The sequence below is a fragment of the Carcharodon carcharias genome, chromosome 5 (genome assembly GCF_017639515.1).
Source record: "Carcharodon carcharias isolate sCarCar2 chromosome 5, sCarCar2.pri, whole genome shotgun sequence".
NCBI classification, from domain to species: Eukaryota; Metazoa; Chordata; class Chondrichthyes; order Lamniformes; family Lamnidae; genus Carcharodon; species Carcharodon carcharias.
The window spans coordinates 162,941,644-162,966,917 of NC_054471.1; the positions used below are offsets into that span (position 1 = coordinate 162,941,644).

Sequence of the window (25,274 nt, forward strand, 5' to 3'; positions counted from 1 at the left end):
GGGTTGCATCCTAGGATATTAAAGGGAAGTAGCTGCAGAGATAGTGGATGCACTGGTAGTAATCTTCCAAGAATCCTTAGATTCTGGAAAAGTCCCAAAGGAGTGAAAAACTGCCAATGTAACACCATTATTCAGAAAGGGAGGGAGACAAAAAAAAAATAACTGTAGGCCAGTTAGTTTAACATCCGTCATTGGGAAAATGTCAGAGTCTGTTATGAAGGATGTAATAACAGAGCATTTAGGAATGCATAATATAATCAAGCAGAGTCATGAAGGGAAATCATCGCTGAAACTTAGTAGAATTCTTTGAGAAGATAACTAGCAGGATAGATTAAAGGGGAACCAGAAGATGTAACATATTTGGAGTTTGATAAGGTACCGCACATAAGGCTACTTAATAAGAGCCCATGGTGCTGGGGTGGTATATTAGCATGGAGAGAGGATTGGCTAACTAATAGAGGACAGAGAATTGGGATAAGGGGGATATTTTCACAATGGCAACCTGTAACTAGTAGAGTACCACAGTGCTGGGGCCACAATTCTTTACAATATATATTAATGACTTAGATGAAGAAAGTGAATGTACTATCGTCAAGTTTGTGGATGACACAAAAATCGGTGGGAAGGCAAGTGGTGGGGATGACATTATGTGTCTACAGAGGGAATAGACAGGTTAAGTGAGTGGGCAAAAACTTGGCAGATGGAATATAATGTGGGAACGTGTGTGGTTATGTACTTTGGCAGGAAGAATAGAGGAGTGGAATATTATTTAAATGGAGAAAGACTATAGAAAGCTGCAGCACAGAGTGATTTGGGGGTTCTCGTGCATGAATCCCAAAAAGCTAGCATACAAGTTCAGCAGGTAATAGGGAAGACAAATGGAATGTTGGCCTTAATTTCAAAGGGAATAAAGTATAAAAATAGGGAAGTCTTGCTGAAACTATACAAGGCACGAGTTAGAACACACCTAGAATACTGTGAACAGTTTTGGTCCCCTTATCTAAGAAAAGATATCCTGGCATTGGAGGCTGTCCAGGGAAGGTTCACTACATTGATCCTGGATATACAGGGATTTTCTTATGAGGAGAGGTTGAGTAGATCGGGCCGGTAGTCATTGCCGTTTAGAAGAATGAGTGGCAACTTTATTGAAACATATAAGATTCTTCGGGGGCTTGACAGGTTAGATGCTGAGAGTTGGTTTCCCCTTGTGGGAGAGTTTAGGACCAGAGGGCATAATCTCAGAGTAAGGAGTTGCCCATTTAACACAGAGATGAGGAGGGTAGTGAATCTGTGGAATTCTTTACCACAGAGTGATATATAGGCTGGGTTGTTAAGTATATTCAAGGCTGAGATAGATAGATTTTTAATCAGTAAGGGAATCAAGGGTTATGGGAAAAAGGCAGGAAAGTGGAATTGAGGTTCATCAAATCAGCCATGATCTCATTGAATGGCTAAGTAAACTCAATGGGCCCCAACTTCTGCTCCTATGTCTTCCGGTCTTATAGGAGGGTGGATTGTGTAGTTATGGAATGGAGTTTGGATTGAGGACTGAAAACAATGGCTTCAGTCCTCCACAATATTTAATTCAAGGGAATTTTCTGCTCAACTAGGTAGATAAGAATGGAATCATTTGAGAGCAGTCCAACTCAGCTGGACAACAGTGGAGAGGTGCTGGGGCAGGATGGTGTGGTCAACCTTGTAAAAAGCTGTAGATAGGTCAAGGTGGATGAAGAGGGAAAGTTTACCATTGTCACAGTCACATAGAATGTGCAATGGCCATTTGCTTTTGGGTGAAAAAAACCTTAGATCTTATGTGGGGCGGTGGTCCCTTTAAGAACTAGGATCCAATATCTGATACAAAAAAAACAGCTGGGCTCCAGCAAATGATCATGGGATCAAGTTATCTGGGAAATGAATAATACAAAAAAGGATCAAACATCGTGGGTGGAAAACCAATATTCATTACAAGCCCACCAACTCTCACAGCTACCTCGACAACAACTCCTCACACCCTGCTTCCTGCAAGGACTCCATCCCATTCTCTCAGTTCCTTCACCTCCGTCGCATCTGTTCCGATGATGTCACTTTCCAAAACACTTCTTCTGACATGTCTTCCTTCTTCCTTAACTGAGGTTTTCCACCCACGGTGGTTGACAGGACCCTCAACCGTGTCTGGCCCATCCGCCCTCACACTTTCCTCTCCCTCCCAGAACCATGACAGGGTCCCCCTTGTCCTCACTTATCACCCCACCAGCCTCTGCATTCAAAGGATCATCCTCTGCCATTTCCGCCAACTCCAGCATGATGCCATCACCAAATACATCTTCCATTCACCCCCCACATTGGCATTCCGTAGGGACCATTCCCTCCGGGACACCCTGGTCCACTCCTCCATCAACCGCTACACCTCAACCCCTTCCCTCGGCACCTTCCCATGAACCGCAGAAGGTGCAACACCTGCCCCTTTATCTTCCCGCTCCTCATTGTTCAATGACCCAAACACTTCTTTCAAGTGAAGCAGCACTTCAGTTGCACTTCCCTCAATTTAGTCTACTGCATTCGCTGCTCCCAATGCGGTCTCCTCTACATTGGAGAGACCATACGCATACTGGATGACCACTTTACAGAACACCTTCGGTCCATCCACAAGCATGACCCAGACCTTCCTGTGGCTTGCCATTTCAACACTCCACCCTGCTCTCATGCCCACATGTCCATCCTTGGTCTGCTGCAATGTTCCAGTGAAGCTCAACGCAAACTGGAGGAACAGCACCTCATCTTCTGATTAGGCACTTTACAGCCTTCCGGACTTAACACTGAGTTCAACAACTTCAGATCATGAACTCTCTCCTCCATCCTCACCCCCTTTTTGATCCCCTTTTTTCTAATAATTATTATATACATTTTATATTATACTATTATTTTTATATGTATATTTTTCTTTTCCCACCTATTTCTATTATTATTTTAAAAATTTATTTCCATCCATTGTTTTATCTCCACCTTTTAGCCTATTTTGATCCCTTCCCCCCACCCCCACTAGGGCCATCGTCACTTGCTCATCCTGCTTTCTACCCTTAATGTCACCATTAGCACATTCCATAGCTAATATCACCATCGTCAATACCCCTTTGACCTTGTGTTCATGACATCTTTGACAATCTCTCTTTTGCCTCCACCTATCACTGGCCCTCTATCCAGCTCCACCTGTCCCTCCCCCCTTAAACAGCTTATATTTCACCACATTTCTATTTCTCTTTAGTTCTGATGAAGAGTCATATGGACTCGAAACGTTAACTCTGTCTTCCTCTCCACAGATGCTGTCAGGCCTGCTTAGTTGTTCCAGCTATTTTTGATTTTGTTGCCATCCTTACCTGGCCTGATCTACAGGTGACTCCAGGCCCACAGTATTGTGGGTGACCCCTAATTGCCCTTTGAAATGGTCTAATAACTAGTTCAAGGGCAATTAAGGATGGGCAATAAATGCTGGGCTTACCAGTGATGCCCATATTCCATGAAAGAAAAAAAATAGTAAAAATTTAATTAGTTTAATAAAAATTATAGTTTATTGTGTTTTTATCTTTAATGAAACTGATTATTTAAGACAGAGTATAATTATTATAGATCATGTTCTTTGATTTTTGTGTAGTACAATTCTTTTGTTTAAACGGGGAGCATTGTGGCTTTATTCTTTTAGTAACTACCTGGGTACTCAGATTCTAAAAAAATAAACACATTACTGGTCTCTACTACAGGGAGGTGGTGGCATTGTGGTCACTGGACTCATATTCCATAGACCCAGGTTTGAATCCCACCACGGCAGGTGGTGAAGTTTGTATTCAATACAAATCTGGAATTAAAAATCTGATGACCACCATGAAACCATTGTTACAAAAACCCATCTGGTTCACTGACGTCCTTTAGGGAAGGAAGTCTGCTGTCCTTGCCTGGTCTGGCCGACATGTGACTCCACAGCACAGCTAGGGCAATTAGGAATGGACAACAATTGCTGAGCACGAATGAATACAAAAAAAATCCTAACAGATGTGATTTGAATTAAGAGCTGCTTCGGAACTGTGACAGGGGCAGAAACCTGATTGGAGAAATTCAAACACAGAGTTCCAGGAAAGGTGGGAACGGACTTAGGAGGCGACAATGCATTCAAGGACTTTGGAGATGGGGCAGTTGTTTGCAAGGAAGGAGATATCAAGTGTTGTTTTTTTGAGGAGAGGTGATGAGAGATTTAAAAGAGACATTATCAGCTAACATGGGTGCCAATAGTGGAAATTGAGTGATCAACAGTTTAGTGGGAATAGGATTGAGGGAATAGGAGGTAGGCCTCATGGAGAACATAAACTCAGAGAAGGCATGAGGGGAGATAGGAGAGAAACTAGAGAAGGATGAGAGTTCAGGACTAGGTCAAGGTAGATGCGAAAAAGAAGGAGGCCAAAATTTGGTCCATGGGGGACACCTGAAGTAACCGTGCAGGAGCAAGAGGAGAAGCCATCAGTCCCCTAAACATCACTGAACTTTCTTTTTTATGCTTTCATGGGATGTGAGAGTCGCTGGAAAGGCCAGCATTTCTTACCCTTCCCTACTTGCCCTTGAGAAGGTGGTGTAAGTACACCAACAATGCTGTTAGGTTAGTTCCAAGATTTTTACCCAGCAACACTGAAGGAACAGCAATATAGTTCCAGGTCAGGATGGTGTGTGACTTGGACAGGAACTTGCAGGTGGTGGTTTTACCTGCTGTCCTTGTCCTTCTAGGAGACAGAGGTCATGGGTTTTGAATGCGTTGTTAATGGCAGCTTGGTGAGTTGTTGCAGTGCATCTTTTTAGATAGTATGCCACTATGCATCAGTGGTGGTGGGAGTGAATATTTAAAGGTGGTAGATGGGGTGCCAATCAAGCATTCTGCTTTGTCCTGGAAGGTGTCAAGCTTCTTGAGTGTTACTGGAACTGCACTCATCCAGACAAGCGGAGAGTGTTCCATCACACAAAAAACCCCCCAAAAAATGCTGGAAAAACTCAGCAGGTCTGACAGCATCTGTGAAGAGAAAGACAGAGCTGACGTTTCGAGTCCATATGACTCTTCCTCAGAGTCCTGATTGGTACCTTTTGGATGGTGGACATACTTTGAGGAGTCAGGCAGTGAGTTACTCACTACAAGATTTCTAAATTCTGATCTGTTCTTGTAGTCACAGCATTTATATGGCTGGCCCAGTTCAGTTTCTGGTCAATCGTGTGGTATTCAGCGGTGGTAATGCCACTGAATGTCAAGTGGAGATCAATTTTCTGTTGTTGGAAATGGTAATGCCTGACATTTGTGTGGTGTAAATGTTACTTGCTATATATCAGCCCAAGCATTAATGTTGTCTAGAACTAACAGAACAATAAGAAAAAGCAAAATACTGCGGATGCTAGGAATCTGAAACAAAAATAAAAATAGCTGGAAAAACTCAGCAGGTCTGACAGCATCTGCGGAGAGGAACACAGTTAACGTTTTGAGTCCGTATGACTCTGCATCAGAACAACAGATACTGTCAGACCCGTTGAGTTTTTCCAGCTATTTTTATTTTTGTTTCAGAACAATAAGGACCTGCATTTAAAAGGCGCTTCACAGCAGTGTTACTGAATAAAAATTGAGGCAAAGGTGGCTACACGATTAGACGTCTACATAACTGCCAAGAATGATAAAATGATACAGCAAAACAACATGACCTTTTACAAGCTTCACTAGAAAAGAATGAGGCCATTCAACCCCTCAAACCTGTCTACCATTCAATTAGATCATGTCACTCAAATCCATCTACCCACCTAGGTTTTGTAACCTTTAATATCCTTACCTAATAAGAATATATCAATCCCAGTTTTGAAATTTTCAATTGACTCCGAACCTGGAACAGCTTTCCGGGGAGACAGTTCCAGATTGTGTGGAGAGGTACTTTCTCTCATTACTCTGAACAGTCTGGCTCTAATTTTAAGCTTGCATCCCATGTTCTGGATCCTCCCACCAGAGGAAATAATTTGTCTCTATCTAGCCTATCAAATCTTTTAATCATCTTAAACACCTCAATTAATTTGTTATTCACATACATGGTAAACTAAATAGAGGGTGAAGATGCTGGCTGTAACTCACAAGGACCAGCCGTTTGAGACACCAGCGATTACAAAGTCAGGTTGGAGACTAGTGCTAAAGCAGTGCTACCTGCTAGGTTCATTATACCTCTGACAGTATTTAACAGAGTTGGGCACCATATGAAAAAATGGGTAAGTTCTTCAGTTCAGTAATACCATTGTTACTATAGGTCCAGATATTCTGACCTTCATCCACTATCAAATAGAATCCCCTCCAACACAGGTTAAACTTCTCCCCTCCCCTCCCCACTGGTGTGCCATGCCCCTCAATAACCCTCTCAAATTACTGTCTTTGATTTGACTTAACTACCTTCGCCTAAGCCAAAAGCTTGTGGGTTAAAGCCCATTTAGAGACTTGAACACACAAATCCAGGATGAAAGTGGTAGTGCAGTACTGCAGGACTCTCAGTGCTGCATTGTTGGAGGTGCTGTCTTTCTGATCAGATGTCAAGCCAGAGGCTACTTCTACCCTCTGAGGTGGATGTTAAAGATCCCACTGCACTCCCCTGCAGAAAGAGGCTCTCCCCATTGTCCCAGCCATTATTTATCACTCAACAAATTGCTAAACTAGATTATCTAGTCATTTATTTCAATGCCTTCTGCGGGAGCCTCCTGCATCCAAATTGGCTGTTGCGTCCGTCTCTGTGGCGCAATTGGTCAGCGCTTTCGGCTGTTAGCTGAAAGATTGGTAGTTCAAGACCAGCAAATTGGCTGTTGTAATGTAGGTCCACACTATGAAAGTAATTCATTGACTTTAAAGCAATTTGGGACATCCTGAGATCAAGAAAGTTGTTGCAGAAATGCAAGTTATTGCTTCTTCCCTGGAAGGATAACAGGAATGCATCTAAGCCAAAGTCAATCTTATTGTATGCCACAGACAATTTCCAACAGGGGCAGCATGACAGCAAGAATACCGGCCAATTTTCCCTCTCCCTAACCCTGGAGGTAGGGTTGTTGGGATGAGGGAGGAAAGACACCGACTTTTGTGCCTCTACTGCCACTCAGGCTGAGAGCAACAAACTCTGTAAGGTCTGTGAATTGAATCCGGAAGCTTCATGCATAAGCTCAGGCATCTGGTTTGATTCATGGTGATCAGGGTTCCTAACCCCATGCTCTCTCACTGGGGGTCAAGCTGGACTTTGAGCGGTAGCGTGCAATGGGCAACAGTGAGTTGACAGCCGTTTTACATCTTTCCCCAATGAAGCAATGGAAATAAAAAATGTCCCAAAGTCATGGTCGACTCCAGTGAACTTTAAAAGTAACCAGTTAGGATTCCAGATTCTACAACAAATGAGAGCCTGTTAATTCTAGCTCCGTTGTACGGTATGGTACCACAACATCTGGTGTAGTATTACTGCCAGTAACGTTCTGCTGCACCTACAGGACATTTTCTTCTCTCCGTCCGACAGTTCAATACGTTCTTTCTTTAGCCACTGGATATAAAGAAAGTCTGGGGTGTGAAGAGCTGAATCTTCTCCTGGTGTCCTAGGCCAACATCCCTCCCCTGACCAGCCCCACTAAATGTAGATTAATGTTTGACATCTGTGCAGCCACTGATGTGCTGTAATTGCTAACATGACAGTGACTATATTTCAATAGGGATCTCATTGGTTATGGGGTACTGTTAGCATCTTATTACTTCTGCAAGGATGTTATGTAAATGCAAGTTTTACATTCTAATGAGAACTATTTCAAATACGTCCCTTATGGAAAGTTAAATTTTGCGTATTTGACCTCCTAGCCTGCAACACTAACAAAGTCACAGACGTGCCTTTCCATGTAAAGAAAAGGAAATATTTTCATTAGTCATTCCCATATCATGAAAACTACATTTATATTTACACTTTGTTTTAATTTTTATATATCAACACTAATCCTTGTTCCAGTGTGTGCAGTTAGTGTTACTATCAATGAAACGACCAGCTTATCCCTCAATGTAACTAGACTCCTGTCACTAGAACCATGTGAGCATATGTCAGCTATATTTCAAGTTGGGGAAACACAGCAGTGTGTACCACCCCCAGCTTGGCCATGTTCAGCAAAGGTTGAATGGCCTCTTTTGTGCTTTATCATTCTGTGGTACTCATCCTTCAAGAAGGATTGGCCTTGACAGCACGGTGAGACAGGCACCCACATCCCAAACATCATTACATCCACAAGCTGCTCAGTCACCAACTGCACCAAATTATAACAGTTCAACCCTGTAACTCAAATGTGCTCAATCTCCAAAGCTATGTTAGGAAACAATGCAACAACTCAAAGCTTCTTCAGTAGTACCTCCCAAACCTACATTTCCACCACCTAGAAAAACAAGGGCAGCAGGCACGTGGGAACACCACCACCTGCATGTTCCCCTCCAAGCCACACACCCTCCTGAGTTAGAACTGTATTCGTCGTTCCTTCACTGTTGCTGGGTCAAAATCCTGGGACTCCCTTCCTAACAGCACTGGGGGTGTACCTACACTACATGGACTGCAGCAGTTTCTCAAGGGCAATTAGGAATGGGCAATAAATAATGGCCTTGCCAGCAATGAGTACATTTCAAATTAAAAAAACACTACAGTCCAGCAAAATATCTGGAATGTCCAAAAGTGGAAAAAAAAGTTGACATAAATTTAAATTCGACGCTGGCTTTTCGGAATGAAGTATTGCTTTCGAAAAGCCCTTCTGCAGTAAAGTAGTTCAGTGCATAGATCATTAAAACAGATCAAAGTAATACAATCCAAAGCAGCTCGAATTAATAAACAGATTGCTAGATCTTTCACACGAAAACAGCCTTTATAACTTCTTGGCACCACCTTTTTTGAAAATAGCCCTGATATAAAAATTCATGTCAACATTCTCTCTCATGTTGTTCCTGTGAAGTCAATTCACTACATCCCATGGTTTAAAGCTGCATTTACACCACAATTGCAGTGTTGATGCTAGCAGTCTCATTGGCACCAATTACATTGTAAAGCAGCCCAAATCTGGAGTGACATTAGAGGAAATAACAATAGACCTATGAAGAAGCAAGAGTCACACAATTTTTTTGTAATGATCTGAGTTTTGTTGTGAATGAACGACTTTGTTTCTGCGTGATTCCTTACCTTTCTCCTTATGTTCCGGTTCGGGTTGATTGCTGCTGCTGGAGCTAATGCTGGCGTCAAACCCTGTTGGGGAGACATTGCCCTCTGACTGCCCCTCTTGCAGCTCCCCAGTCACACTATCCACCTCATTGGTGCTGTCAGTCTCACTCTTAACACTTTGCACTTCCTCCTGAGTAGGAGCCAAGGTTTGAGGGAGCACTGCGCTTGGCTGCGGCCTGGTGGCCTCTGTCACTGTCACCGAGACAGGAGACTCAGGGGTGGTGGGTGGAGTGTTGAGCACAGAGTTGCTGCCACTGCTGGGCATCTCTCCCTTCTTGTCCAGCTTTTCAGTTGGTTTCTCCTCGCTGGGCCTGACAGGAGAGATAAGTGATGGTGCAGTTTCCACTTCCATGGGGGGCAATCTCTCCTCCTCTTTGGCAGTCTCAGCTGGTGCCTCAGGCTTTGCCTCTTCTGGCGCCACAGGTGGGGATGATGTGGTCTCAGTATCAGAATCGGAGAAGAGCTCCTTCAGAACTTTCTTTGGCCACTGGATCTGGATGCTTGACCAAACGTCCTTCCGGTCCTTCACTTTTGCATTCTGAACCCTTAATTCAGAATTATTTAAAAGCTTGATCCTTTTCTCAGGCATTTCTGAGAAACTGGAAAACAAAGCAGTCGTGTGCAGAGGTTTCCTCTTTTCCTGCAGACCATTATGTTTTCTGGAGGGGGAGTTTTTCACTTCAATTCTTTCACCATCCTCATCTGAGCTGCTGCTGCTGCTGCTAGTGATATTGAGGGGAGATTCTTTGCCCTTCGACCTCTCGCCCTTACGGTTAGGTGACCCCTTTTGCACCCAGTCTTCAGTGCCAACCTTTTTCCTCCGGGAACGCTTCATGTGCGATTTTGTCCGCCTCTCTGTTGGTTCTTTCTGGCTGGTGGGTTTTGATCTCATGGTTTCCTCTTCCTCATCATCGGAACGTTTTCCTCTTCGTACCCAATCCAGGGAGCCAGAGATGCTTCCCAACTTGGCGCCAGTCGGAGGCATTCCAGCAGTGGCAAGGTTCCTCTGCTCCAGAAAGGCTGGCTCCTTCCTCTCCTGTGTTGCTATGTCCTCCTGTGGGCCTTTTCTCCAGGTGGCTTCATGTTGGGTGCCATCATCATCATCATCATCACTCTCCTCAGAACTTCCAGAGCCTATAAAACACAGACAAATAAAATAAACATCACTTATAAAAACAAGTGGCGCAGCACCATTCCAATAAGCATTAGCCTGACAGGCCTACGATCTGATCACAGATATCCTTTTATCGAGTGTTAATTTCCATTAAGCCTCTGATCCGAAAGCTGGATAAACATGGGCAAAAGAAGTAAATCACAACCCCTTCCGCAACCGAAAGGAAACACCAGAAAATAAATTGACACCATCCTCAACTGAGTTGTGGCTGCTGTTGCTACTTGTGGTATTGAGGGCAGATTGTCTGCCCTTTGACATCTTGCCCTTTCAGTCAGATGACCCTGTTTTCACCTCGTCTTCAGCTGCGACACCTCCCCTCTGGGTAAGTTTCGCATGCAATCAGCTGCGATTCAGTGGGTAGCACACTTGCTCTGAAACAATAGGTTGTGGTTTCAAATACTACCCCGGAGACTTGAGGCCGTAACCTACAACACTCCCAGTGCAGTACTGAGGGAGCCACTACACTGTCTGTGGTGCCACACGTCGGATGAGACATTAAATCAAGGCTCCATCTGTCCTCTCAGGTGGAGGTAAAAGGTCCCATGGCATTATTTCAAAGAAGAGTTAGGGTGTTCTCCCCAGTGATCTGGCCAGTATTTATTGCTCAAATCAACCTCACAGAAAAAACAGAATATCTGATCATTCAACTCTGTTGCTTGTGGGATCTTGTGCACAAACTGACTGCCATGTTTCCTACATTACAGCAGTGCCTACCCTTCAAAAATACTTCAATGATTGTAATTAACTTTGGGAGATCCTAAGATTGTGAAAGGTTTGATATAAATGCAAATTATACAGGGATGTACAGGGCACAATTTCAAAACGTGCAGATGACACAAAACGTTTAAGTATAGTGAACAGTGAGGAGGATAGCGATATAGTCAGGCTGGTAGAACGGGCAAACATGTGGCAGATGAAATTTAATGCATAGAAATAGGAAGCAATACATTTGGTAGGAAGAACAAGAATTGGCAATATAAAATAGGGTATGATTTGAAGGAGTTACAGGGATAGAAGACCTGGGGTTATATGTGCACAAATTGTTGCAGGTAGCTGTTCTTTCATCATCACTGGGTCAAAATCCTAGAACTAGCCTAACAGCACTTTGGTTGTACCTACACCATATGGACTGCAGTGGTTCAAGAAAGTGGTGCACCAACGTCTTCAAGGTCAATTGTGGATGGGCAATAAATGCTGGCCTTTCTAATGACACTCACATCCCATGAACAAATGTGAAAAAAAACAAACTGAGGTGGCATGAATCACAAGCTTGACAAGTCCACAATTCACCAGAGTAGGACTGCAGCCTTGGAATCAGTCCAGGATGGTTTATTAATAACATTAGCTGTAAAATTCATGAGGGTGCTTTTATTCAGCAATGCTTTTCCCATGATGCTGACAGAAGCATCTATAGCTTAATATTCTGTGCAAATTATATCTGGTGGTGTCTGCATTTGGTGAAAATAATGTAACTTTCATCTAGCAAATAACTGTTCAAAATATACACTGTGAATCAGTTCATTACTTTCATGCAGCCCTATTTGAAAGGAAGTTAATACCTTGCACTCCATTAAGGATGGAACCGCCTTCTGTAGAATTGTCTTGTTCACAGCTCCTTGTTCCAACTCCAATTACTTTTGGAGAAATGTCTGAAGTTACGGTGTGAGCTGGGGACTTTGAGAACCGACGGAGTCGCACAGACTTGCTGGGAGATTTATCTTCCTTATCTTTTTTATCACGCCTTTCTTTTTCTTTATCTGCTTTGCTCTGAAATGCAGATGGATATTGCAAATCTTTCTTTTGTCAAACACCATTTTATTTTATAGGTTAACTTTTAATCGTGGCTGCTTTTATGCAAAACTTCTTGGATTACATCTAGAGTACTACATTCAGTTCTGGGTACCACGCCTCAGTAAGGTTACAGTGGCCTTGGTGGAGGTGCAACATAAATTCACCAAAATGATACCGGAACTAAAAGGATTAAATTATAAGGTCAGGATAAATAGACTAGGCTTGTATTCCCTGGAATACTGGAGGTTAAAGGATGATCTAATTCAGATATTTAAGACTATTAAATGATCTGATATGGCAGATACAGAGAAACTATTTCCTCTGGTGGAGGCATCGAGAACAGGGGGCATAACCTTCAAATTAAATCTAGGCCATTCAGGAGCGACGTCATGGAATACTTCATCACACAAAGGATCCTGAAAATTTGGAAGCCTCTCCCAAAAAAGGCTTTGGATGTTGAGATTGATAGATTTTTGTTAACAAAGCAGATCAAAGGACATGAAGCAAAGGTGGGTAAATGGGGTTCAGGTACAGGTCAGTCATGAATGGCCAAACAGGCTTGAAGGACTGAATGGTCCACTCCTCTTCGTTTGCAATGGCTTAGATATTTGAAACATGTCCAAATTAGTGTGTGTATAAATTCACAGGCCCAATAAAACAAGCCAATAATCTGCAGTACATGACAGATATATCATTGATAATGATACTTTTGGAAAATGCAAGCAGTGCTAGGTGTGTACCAATGTAAAAGTAGCAGCATAATTCAGCAGGCTACTGAGCACACTAAAGCCCTGGGAAGTGTTGCACCAAACACAATAAGATTCCAGTCTGAGAATTTTTTCTCTGAGTAGCTCTGGTGGGTGATTTTGTGTGCAAACTATCTTTGATACACAATCAGGACAACAAGTGAAAATCACATGAAAAAACAAATACACCTCTGAATGCTTCCTACACAGAATTGTGGCATCATTGGGCTTTCAATTAGTCATAAATTAAAATTCACAGCAAAATGTCTGCATTATGCAGTTCGATCAGGTTATAAATCAACCACAGTTTGAAATGCCATTGAAGCAGAAAACAGAGACAAATACTTAATTGGATAATTAAGGCTTGCATGAAGAGGCACGTTTGGCTTGTTCTGTTGAAAATGGAATAGGAAAGTTGAGTGAAGAGTTTGATATGGAATAATTGAAGCTTCGTGAATGTAATTAACAAACCCAGTCTATATCTTGAGCAGAAAAGGTGAATCACTGCAAACCCAAGGCTCAGATTAGTGCCTCAGTTTACATTTAAACTCTTCTCCATGTCCTGACCCCAAAATACCAATGTACGACAGTTAGAGGTTGGAGGGGACTCAAGTGAGACAAAAAACATTTCAGCAACATTCAGTGCCAATGTGCTTCTTCCCCACACACCCACTCACCAACTCAACTAGGGAAAGGTCCACTTATCGTGGGTGAAGCAGTCATCCATCTTGGTAAACTTGTTACATCCAGCAGTACAGTACATTCCCACACAGGTCCCAACACCAAGAGTGCCATTCAACAGCAATTAAGGCAAATAATTTATTTACTCAGATGCTAACTTGTGTTTTATTTGATTCACATCTCAGAATAACAATTTCCACACATTACATACAACACGGAAACAGGCACTCAACCCCATGCTGACGTTTATGCTCCTCGAGCCTGCTCTCATTCTTTCTTATTGAACTCAATCAGCATAACTCTCTATTCCCTTCTCCCCCATATGCTTATCTAGCTTCTCCTTAAACTACATATGCATATATTCACTTCAATTGCTGTGGTAGAGAGTTCCACATTCTCACTGTTCCCTAGGTAAATATGTTTCTTCTGAATTTCTAGTTTATTTACAGATGAATAGGGAACACTACTGTAAACAACAATTTAAAGGCCAACGCTGTTGGTACCAGAGGGGCAGTGTCTTTTTCGTTTCAGTCAGTCAGGGTTGCCAACTCTGGTTGAATGTACTCCTGGAGGTTTCATCACATCACCTCCTACCTCCAATCACCCCACCCAATCAAGCAGCTTCTGTGCATAACTCCAATATTTTTATATTTAACAAACAGAGTGTTCCAAGAAAATGAAAAAAGCAACACAATTTCTTGAAGTGTTGTTAAGATTTTTCTTCTGGAGTTGCTCACAGCAAATTGATTCCTGGAGATTCCACAACGTGAAGGGTTGGCAACCCTCTGTGCAGATCTCTGAAACTGCCAAACAAATGATGCAACTAGTACCTGGGCCCCAATGTAAGGCTATTACTGAAATCTAGGCAGGCTTGTACTTTACCGGGGTTCCTTCAGTTTCTGATTGAAAAGATAACTGGAACTAAATAATGGCTTGGCTTGGTACTTGTGAGGGATGATGAGGTATTAAACTAAGATCCTGTATGCCTGTCCAAGTGGAAGAGGAAGATCCCACAACACTATCTGAAGAGGAACAGCAAATTCTTGCAGTGTCATGGCTAACACATTTTCCTCAACCAATACCAGCAAAAACAGACTAACTGGTCATGTATTTCTTTGCTGTTTATGGCATCTAGGCACCAAATGGTGTTCTCATTTACTTACATAATAGACTGAACTTCAAAGAAGGAAATATGAAAAGCTTTGGGTTATGTGCAGGACATGATATTGCATGTTCTTTTTTACATTCTCTGTCTCCACTGCACAGTTCAGATTATACAAACAAACCTTAGGCGCAAGTGGGTTGATATACTGTACAGCTTTGAGATACACAAACGAGGTGGTTGCAGGTACACCTCTCGTGCTGACTGACCTTACTGGTGGCACACCAGACAATAGGGAGGCCAGAGGGTGGAGCCAGAAAATAGTCAGCCAGTATTCCTTAATCCCTGAGCCAGAAGGTCAAGGGTTCAACTCCCACTACCAAGATTTGAGGACAACCAGGCTAGCACTTCAGCACAGTACTGAGAGAGTGCTACATTATCAGCCTTTTAAACTGTTCAATGTAAGAGATCCATGATTCTATTTTGAAGAACGGCAGGGGAGTTCTCCCCATTATCTCAGGTTAACATTTATCCCCATCACTTAAACAGATTATCTGGTTATTGTCACATTGCTGTTTGTGAGATCTTGCTATGTGCAAATAGGATATCAGATTGCAACAGTTACCACATTTCAAACTTCCTTGACTGTTAAGTACTTCCTGAGGTTCTGAAAGGATCTGTATAAATCCAAGTTACTTCTATCTGTCCAGTGAGCCATACTGGGAAATGTCTGTGTTGCATATTAACTGAGCAACAGACTGGATTGAATGTATATGCTCTTGTTCCCATGATTAACTGCCTCCTTGCCAAGGTTCAGGCACCAAGAGCAGCCACCTCAGCAAGCCCCAGAAACCTGCCAACTCCAGTGGAGATCTTCAGGTGAAAATCAAGAACAGTAACTTATCTATCCATTTTAATTTGTGCTTCACGTGATTGGAGGGATGTTGAGCTAGTAGAGAGGGCATAAGTAACAAAGTCAGTACAGTGCTGCCAGGTGAAATAAATCTAAACATTAAGTCATGAAAAATGGTGGCTGTTTTTATTAGAACAGAGGAGGTTATAAGATGTCTCGATAGAGGATTGTTTCTAGATGTTGAGGGTTCCAGAACAAGCAGACAGAGCGATAAGAGATTTAAGACAGTGAGCAGGAGAACCTATTCTTTTGTACAGATGGTGGGGGTTGGAGGTTGTGGGATGCACTACCGGTTTACTGATTGAGGCAGAGATCATGTCAGATGGTTGAAGGAAAAGGGAATCAAAGAATATGGGTCAGAAAGGCAAATGGGATTAAAATCACTGCTCATGCGGAGAATAAAGGTCAACATAGACTGTGTTTTCACATAGTAATTTCTGTATTATTTTAAAATACAGAGCACTGGTCTAGCTACAATTCCACAGGAACAAGGTTATGATGTAGGATAATTTGTGTCATGATACAGGAACCCATGATATTATAGTTGGACTCTGATAAGAAAGCAAAAAAATAGGAGCAGGAATTGACCATTCAGCCCTGAGAAACTGCTCCACCATTCAATAAGATTATGGTTGATTCTACCTCAGATCCACTTACACACACTTTTGCCATATTCCTCAATTCCCTCAGTATCCAAAAAATCTACTTATTGCAATTAAGTGAGTGCCCCTTGCAAAGCACCAGCACAGTTTAAACAATATATTATTTACTCAAGTTACAGAGCTTATTCTTGAAAGGAAAAGTGCCTATGTCGCTTTGCTTACCTTTATTTTCTTTCTGTGTTTAATTTTTGGGACATTTTTGTCTGCTGGTCGCACTATTTTGTCTGCCTTGATCCATTCATCATACCTGACAATCAAAAAAAAAAGCAAGCTCATGTTTTGTGTTAAAAGGACACACTACAGACTGCAGACATACATGAGGAGTACATTCAGCATTTCCAAAGGGCTGTGCTTGAAGAGTTAATGCTACAGCCCTAGTTTCACCCCATGCTCGCTGTTGGAAATGCAAGATGGGTGAATCCAACTCACAGGGCAGCCAGAGGTTTATAAAAACAACAAAGCACACTTTGGAAAAGAACACAAGACTTGTACATAATTTAGCACTGCTAGATGCTGAACTTCATAATATGCAATAGATTGGAGTTGACATTAAAAGGCTGCTGATAAAGCAAAACTCATTTATGACAAGGCAGTCATATTGAATAATGACACTTCAACACAGGAAAAACAAGCACAATCTCTTCGAGGCATGGTTTCCTATAAGTGGCCTGACGAAACTAAAAATGTGAGTAATGCTTTAAAAAGTACAAGATCAGCTGGTAAAAACGGACACAGAATTTTTTTTATTTTTGTAAAGCAGTTTAAGTGGTACGAAGAGCACAGCCAGGTCACTACCAAGTGAAATGGTCAGAGGTAAGAAATACAGCCCTGGTGCAAAATGGTTTTATGGAGTTTTATTTCCCTTAATAACACTTGTCATTTTAGTGGACCTGCATTGGTTTCAAAATTGTGTTCTGAGTATCATTTCATCTCTGTTCTTCGAGCACTGTATGTATTCAATGCATTCTCAAGCACCTGCAGTAAAGCCTTCCCCACCATCTCTTCATACGAGCACAGCCTATTGTATTGACCATTACAAGAACTCAGGAAAAGGTGGGGGTGGGGAGAAATCAGTCACATTTCATAAAAACTCTGAAAATTTTAAAATTTAACCAGAAGAATTGTACTTCCCTCCCCAGTTAAATTTTCCCAGAAAATGTATCTTCATGTTTGCCCTTGCTGTAAGAGAACAGTATGGAGCCTACTCCCAAACTAATCCCCCCCCGGGCCCCAAGCAGTGTACCAGCATGAGATACAACTCTGCTTTGACCTTTCCCTTACTGCACACTCCAGGTGATACATTTCAGATTGGTAACTGAGTGGAGACTGAACCCGTGTCTGTCCGGGAGGAACTAACAGTGCCCAAACACTTAGTTTTGTCCCCACTGTCCAACCAACGTTATTTCTGTGCAGCTAAATATTAACTCAACATAAATGTCTCCAAATATTGCTGGAGGCTGACTTCCCATCTTGCATCCTCTGTAAATTTGAGCTCATCCAAAACTCTGCTGCCCATATCTTAATTCACACCAGGGTCTGTGCTTGCTGACTTACATAGACTCCTAGCCTGGCAAGTCCTCGGTTTTAAAATTCTTGTCCATGTTTTCAAGTTCTTCCATAGTCTTGTCCCTCCCTATCTATGTAACCTCCTCCAATCCTACAGCCCTCTGAGATCTCTGCACTCCTCCAATTTTGGCCTCTTGTGCATCCCTGATTTTCATTGCCCCACCACTGGCAGCCGTGCCTTCAGCTGTTTGGACAGTAGAATTCTTTCCCTACCTCTCTCTTCTCTTTTAAGATGCTCCTTAAAACCTACCTCTGTAGCCAAGCTTTTGGTCATCTGTTCTAATATCTTTTTATGTGAATCAGTGTCAAATTTTGTTTAACATTCCTGTGAAGCGCCATGGGATGTTTTGCTATGTTAAAGCCCTACGTAAAGGCAAGTTGTTGCTAAGGATCAAGAGAGTGGCATGTACACAATATGGTTTTAAATCTAATGACGTGTTTTTAGACTGTTAAAAACACATCACAGTGAGAAAACTGCATGGGTTTTATTATAAATGGCTTGTTTAATGAAGGGAAGTCAGTTATTTACAATTGGAAAAGCATTATACTAGCCCTATCTGTAAGTCACTGAGGTGACAAACTGGTGCTCATCAGTGAGCGTAACTATGATTGCTGCTGCTTGAAACTCAAGCAGTCAATTCTCACCTCAGTAAGAAAGGCTAGTATTTATTGAACATTTTACAATTTTTTACCTTTCTTTGTAACATGGCGCATTCCATATTGCAGCCACAGTGCACTGTCCTAATAAATTTAGGCCTCCAAGGTTGCAAGAAGATTGCTCCATTAGGAAGTCGTGGTACTATCATTCATTGCCACATCTGACCTAACTTAAGATAGATGTACCGGATAATAACTACATTAATACCAAGAATCCAAGTCGAATGTAGCAAGTCTTCAGTATGCCAACTAAAGCATGCGCAGGGCGAGGCACTCCTCTATTCCTCCCATTTATGCTTCAATTTACTGGGGTGTGGAGCCACAGAAAATCTGATCTTTGCGATCCTCCAATTCTGGCCGCTTGCACATTCTGGATTTCACCGCCCCACTATTTCTGGCCATATCTTCAGATGTCTAGGCCCTAAGCTGTGAAATTCCCCACTAAACCTCTCCACCTTTAAGATGATCTTTAAGCCTCCTTGAACAAGCTTTTGGTTCCCTGCCTTAATATCTCCTAATGTAGCTCAGGACTATATTAAAGGTTCTGTGTTAAATGGAAGTTGTTGTTGTTTGATGACATGTATGTAATGTACCTCAATTGAAGTAATTTTTCTAATGTACTCTTTGCCTTTTTGTCTCCGTCTCCGAGCACTCCACTCAACCCAAGTGCTTATCTAATGCCTAAAATTGACAGCCATGGGAAGTGAGCAGGAGGAACAGAATTGAAATGTTAAGTTGGTCCCTCTGCTAATTCAAATATTAATTCTTCCAGCGCAGGAATATAGTATTCAACGGGATTAACAGCATTTTGCAGTAACAGGACAGAGTACCAAAGTGCAACCATACAAACTACCTAATGATGTTCAAAAGATTTAGACCAACCGGGGAAAAAGAACTGGGCACAAAGCACTAGGACAAGGTAGAGGCAGCAAGGCTTACACTCTGGCACACACCAAGTTCTGTCGCACAAGGTTCCAATCACTGACTGCAAGGCTCAAAGCTACAATCTTGAAAGATGGCATGGAAAATTGGAGAAGAGACAGGACACAAGAGACCATACAATGGAATGATTCAATCTGCATGGCATTCCCTTTTAACAGCTCTAAATGAGATAGATGGTTTGTAGCTTCTAACTCACCTCACGTTCCAGCCACAGTAGTGCACCAGGTATAGAACTATTCCACCCTCCACGTCACAATCTTTAATGCTGGCTTCATACAGCTTCTGGTTCCTCCCTCGACCATATCTCACTTGAACTTTCATTCCTGCTGGGTAGCACTCAAATTCTTCCTCTTCTTCCCTCTCTTCATCATCACCATCTTCCTCCTCTTCATCTTCCTCCTCCTCTTCATCTTCCTCCTCCTCTTTACTGCTTTCATCACTAACCCCAGATAAATGAAAAACATTTATGTTTTTAAAAAAACAATATTAACAATTTCCTTTGGTTGTATTTTATGTTTACGACGCTCTAGTGAGCACTGCAATATTGTTATTCTAGTTCCCTTCCAAAACCCAGGACATTCTGAGCATCAGAACAGTGCCTCCTGTCCTATGATACAAAATAGCAACTTACTTAAAATGTTACAATTTTTAAAAATGTAGTTTAAAAAGTGATTTAATGCAATAATTTAATTTATTTCTTTCCATCTAGATTAAATAGTTTGCACTGGTGCAGTTAGCTGAGGTCCAAAGTTGCACCCCTTTAGGGCATAACCAAAAGGCGTGTCAGAAATCCCTCTCCTTCCGTGAGAAACAAGAGAGGAGGCTGTGAAAATCCTTCCTCAATACTTTATGTGATGATGACAACAGCCATGAGGGAATGTAATAATCATACTTTATAAATTATGTGTTTCAAGACTTGGATTGTTCACAAATATGCAAGTATCAGGATTGTTGGAAATGTCTGTAAAAGATTGGCAAAAACTTGGAGAATTATAATTTTGATTTGAGTTGCTGAGGTGAATGGATCTGTGGTGGCAGATGGAACACAGAGAACAGAGCTGACACAAGGTGCCTGAATTCTCAGACCCTTGAGAGCCTATGAGCACTGCCAATCATAGCCACTAAGGCCAGACAACTAAATCCTAATTGCACTTTTATTTTTGATTTGTTGGTTTGTCCTATGGAAACATTTTGTGGTCCTGGAGGTTTGGAAAAGGCTAAAAGCACTGTTGCCTGATAGCCAGATACAGCCTAAATCAGAATGTGGAGATCTGTTAAGATCAACAACATAACATATATGCAAATTAGTGTGGAATGTGGCTTCAAACACTACAGGTTGAATTTTGTTGGGGCAGAGGGGGCACCGACAACAGACCAGAAAGCCAGAGGCAAGTGAGCCTTGGCCATATGTAGGATCCCCTGCCACATTTTAGGCCCATCAGGCAACTGTTTAGCTGCCATCAGGGTTCCCATCTCTTCAAAAGACAGGGGCCTGTTCCCAAGAGCTGCTGGCCAATCAGAGGCCAGCAGCTCTTCAGTCTCAGCAGCACCATCAGGAATGGTGACCACTGCTGGGACTGCATGCAGCCAAGAGGATGCAGTGGTGAACGTCATCCCTGTGGGGTTGGAGGTCACTGGTGCCAATCAGGCAGGCCCACTAAGGAGTGGGTGGGAAGGAGGTCAGTGAGGGCAGGGGGTGGGGTTTTGCCACGAAGGCAGTCATTGATGCTGAGTCCACAGGGAGGTGGCTCCTCTACATTGGAGAGACCAAACGTAAACTGGAGAAACAGCACCTCATCTTCCGACTAGGCACGTTACAGCCTTCCGGACTGAATATTGAATTCAACAACTTTAGGTCTTGAGCTCCCTCCTCCATCCCTACCCCCTTTCTGTTTCTTCCCCCTTCCTTTTGTTTTTTTTCCAATAATTTATATAGATTTTTCTCTTCCCACCTATTTCCATTATTTTTAAATCTTTTATGCCCCCCACCCCCACTAGAGCTATACCTTGAGTGCCCTACCATCCATTCTTAATTAGCACATTCGTTTAGATAATATCACCAGCTTCAACACCTCTGTGTTCTTTTGTTCCTTTGTCTGTGACATCTTTTGATGATCTGCTCCTATCACTGCTTGCTTGTCCCTACAACAACACCCCCCCCTCCACTTCTCTCCCCACCTCCCACCCCCCACCTTAAACCAGCTTATATTTCACCCCTCTCATTGTAAAGAAAAATCAGTTCTGTTGAAGGGTCATGAGGACTCGAAACGTCAACTCTTTTCTTCTCCGCCGATGCTGCCAGACCTGCTGAGTTTTTCCAGGTAATTTTGTTTTTGTTTATGTGTGGGAGGTTGCTATGGTTCACCAGGCAGTCTCCCCACTGCCAGTGGCAGCAGGAAGAAGCCTCTACTTGGCCACTTGAGTGGCAAAGCTGGCCTCTGGGCAGGGGAGCCATCCTCCATCTTCCCCACAGCTGGTAATATGCCACAGCAACGGGCACTCCAACCTCAATCTTGCCTCCAAGCCCATCCCTCGAAGTCTGGCAAAATCCAGCCCCTACGTATCTGAGACACCATGATATATACTAGAAAGACAAATAATTTGGCCTCCTTTATAACATTTAACTCGTGAGATTTAATCAATCTTTTTCTTTTCCCTGTCCCATAAAGTGCTGCAAGGTGTCTTTTGTATATGCCTGGAACGCTAAAGAAATAAAAATTGTTCTACACTGGAACAACCATTCTACTGGGAATTTAAAATGAGCTTCTGATTGTTCTAATTATACAGATGATTACTTCAAAGTCTAGTATGCACTTTAATTGACTGACACGTAGGGAGTAACAATGCTGCCTAAAACTAAAATAAATTTGACCAAATCTGTCCACGTGTTTGATGTAATTCACAGCCAGCTCAATAAAGTTGGAACAAGCAACACAACAAGTTTTATGCTAAGTGACTCTCAAATCTGTTCAGGCAAAAAACCACCAAACGATCATATTATCTTACACCCAACCTCACTCTATTACCTGTGCTGAATTTCCCGTTTCTACTTTTCACAGCTCTGCTGATTTTACTAACTATCCTGCTGGTTTTACTGTCTCTGGTTCACTAACTATCCCTCTGGTGGTTTTCCTGTCTCTAAATTAGTTATTCCTATGCTCATGTTACTATATCTAGTTCACTACTTCACCATCCTTCTTGTACATTTCCTCTTTCAAACTTCAACATTCAAGGTCCCCAGCCACACACTATAAGTTTCCTATTACTACAACAGCACAGTTTATTCTGAGAGAATTCACAAAGCACAGGCCCTGGAACTGCCTCCTTCATAAGTCATTGGTCAGCTGGTTTTATTGGTTTTTCTCACTGCTCATTGTGCTGCAGGTACAACCAAGTTGGGTTAGAGTCAGCAGCAGGTTAGGAACTGGGAAATCTGTGGTCAGTCCTACTTTCACCTTCTCATCCATGTCGTCTTCTTGTGTTGCTCACTCTTTCATCTCTCTCTCTCCCCTTCCTACTATATCACTCTCTATTCTCCTCCTCCATATACCTCTTCTCCCCCACCAACTGTATACATTTCTATTCCCACCACCCACCCCCCTCCCAATATACCTTTCCCATTCACCATACACCTTTCACTCTCCCCAATGTATATTTCTCTCCTCCGCCTCCCCTCCCTCTCTCACTCCTCCCCTCACTTCCTCTCCACCTCCCCCAGGCTCCCTCTCTCTTTTTCTCCCTTTTGCCTGCAATCTCTGTGCTGCCATGTGGAGAAATTGCAGGGAAGGGCCAAACAAATGGACCAAAATATTTCACACCCTGTGCACATCTAATTTCTGGTACACTTTCTGACAAAAAGCAACGCTGTTTTATTGTACACTCGACAGGGATCCAAGCTCAACGTTCTGAGAAGGTGGGATATTTTCTCAGGAAGTGGAGGAAGGGGAGGGTATAGGCTGCTAAGATGAACAAACTTGGGAAATGAGAAGGGTTTCTGACTGACATAAGACTGTAGCCAAATAGCTGGAGCTGCTACAATATCATTTAGGCAGGTTAAAAATATTGTAGCGTCAACCATGGCTCATTCAAAGGCTCACCATTTCACCAGTGGGAATTTGGGAGTCAGTGTATGTTGCTGTAACAGAGAAGGGGCACAGCCAGTTAAAGCATAAGGTATAGTAAAAGGCATTGTTTGCCAAAAAATATTTTTTCCTTCATAAAAGTTGTTGAATGGTCATTTTAAGCTGCATTAATTAGTGGTATTACTATTAGTTTATGAACATGCTAGGATGCTGACTGGATCTGCTCACAAGTTTCAAACTTCATTGACCTGAAGTGCCAAAGTTCAACCCTGCATTAGAACCACTTGATTTCCTTCAAGTCAAAGTAAAGAGTCTACACCTAAATGATTCGAAATGCTCACACTAAAAAAACTGAATTATTCAATCACTTCAATGAAGGAACAACAGAGTGGGAATGGCTGTGGTAAAAGGACAGAATTCTCAGATTATCTGAATGAAAGCAACTTTGAATTAAGACCCACACTCTTTAGCTTTACAATGGCAAAAACACTTTCAATTATTGTCTAAGATTGCCCACTTTTTTTTTATTTAACCCACTAACTGTTGGGAAAATTGGTGTCTGATTGGCAAGGCCTATTGTACCAAAAGGAAATTCTAAAAGGCTGTAACTGAAAGGTAAAGTCGACAGTGATGGTAACTACAACTTGTCATGTCATTCCATTGTTGGCAAGGTGTGGAGCAACAGCAACATACCTTAACAATTACATCTGTGCTTCAGGCCAATCAAATTGGATGCTCTTTTCCAAATTCAGCTGGTGTGTCATTGGATTTGCTATTGGATTGCTATTATTTTATTTAACATAAATATAATTATATTATATTATAATTAATTTTATATATATATATAATTATCTATTATATCAATTGGATTGCTACCTGAAAAAGAGAATGTGCAAGGTTACGGGGATAAGGCAGAGGAGTGGCACTAGGCGGAATGCTCTTTCAGAGAGTCAGTGCAGACTCGATGGGCCGAATGGCCTCCTTCTGCACTGTCAAGATTCTGTGACACTCACCCCACGATTTAGAAGCTGGTTTCCATCAGATTGACAATTTAATGTTTAGCACAACTTCACTAGAACAAGCAGCTGGGTGCCAGGTTGCAATTTTAAACTTTAAAATTATGAAACACTCACCCATGTTTTCCTTTATCCTCCAATTTTTCTGTCTTTAATTCTTCAGTTTTGCATCGAAGAATATCTCTTACAGCACCAATTTGATCTCCTTTGCTTTCTTCGCTCTCTTCAATTTTCACTTTGTTGCTGTCCTTTCTGGTGTCTGGTGCCTGTGCTGTAAATTCTGGCAGGTGCTTTTTCCGCGCCTGCAAGGATAAAACAGCTCCATTATGAGCAGCAAAGACCCATGCCCATTTTCTTTTCATCTGGTTGGAGGGTAACCTGTTCCCAGGCTTCTCCATCCAGATGCAGGGACCTGGGATGCGGGTGTTCCCCTTTCACAGGACATATGGACATAGGACATACAAACATACGGAATAGGAGCAGAAGTAGGCCAGTCGGCCCCTCGAGCCCGCTCTGCCATTCAACAAGATCATGGCTGATCTGTTTGTGTTTCAAAGTCCACATTCCCATCTACCCTCGATAACCTTTGATTCCCTTGCCTAACAAGAATCTATCTACCTCCGCCTTAAAAATATCCAGTGATCCTGCCTCCACTGTCTGCTGAGGCAGAGAATTC

General features: G+C 42.3%; 1 protein-coding gene across 5 annotated transcripts in view; it reads right to left on the reverse strand.

Annotated features, from left to right (window-relative positions):
• Window positions 1–25,274, reverse strand: part of arid4b (AT-rich interaction domain 4B) — a 170,623-nt gene that overhangs the window by 25,049 nt on the left and 120,300 nt on the right. For 4 of the 5 annotated variants that reach the window (XM_041188091.1, XM_041188092.1, XM_041188090.1 and 1 more), the window contains 5 exons: window positions 24,716–24,900; window positions 19,697–19,939; window positions 16,498–16,582; window positions 12,000–12,207; window positions 9,228–10,400 (listed from right to left, as the gene is read on the reverse strand). In XM_041188091.1, the coding sequence (XP_041044025.1) occupies window positions 9,228–10,400; window positions 12,000–12,207; window positions 16,498–16,582; window positions 19,697–19,939; window positions 24,716–24,900 (1,894 nt within the window). The remainder of the gene's footprint in view (window positions 1–9,227; window positions 10,401–11,999; window positions 12,208–16,497; window positions 16,583–19,696; window positions 19,940–24,715; window positions 24,901–25,274) is intronic. The other variant, XM_041188094.1, reaches the window with a different exon arrangement.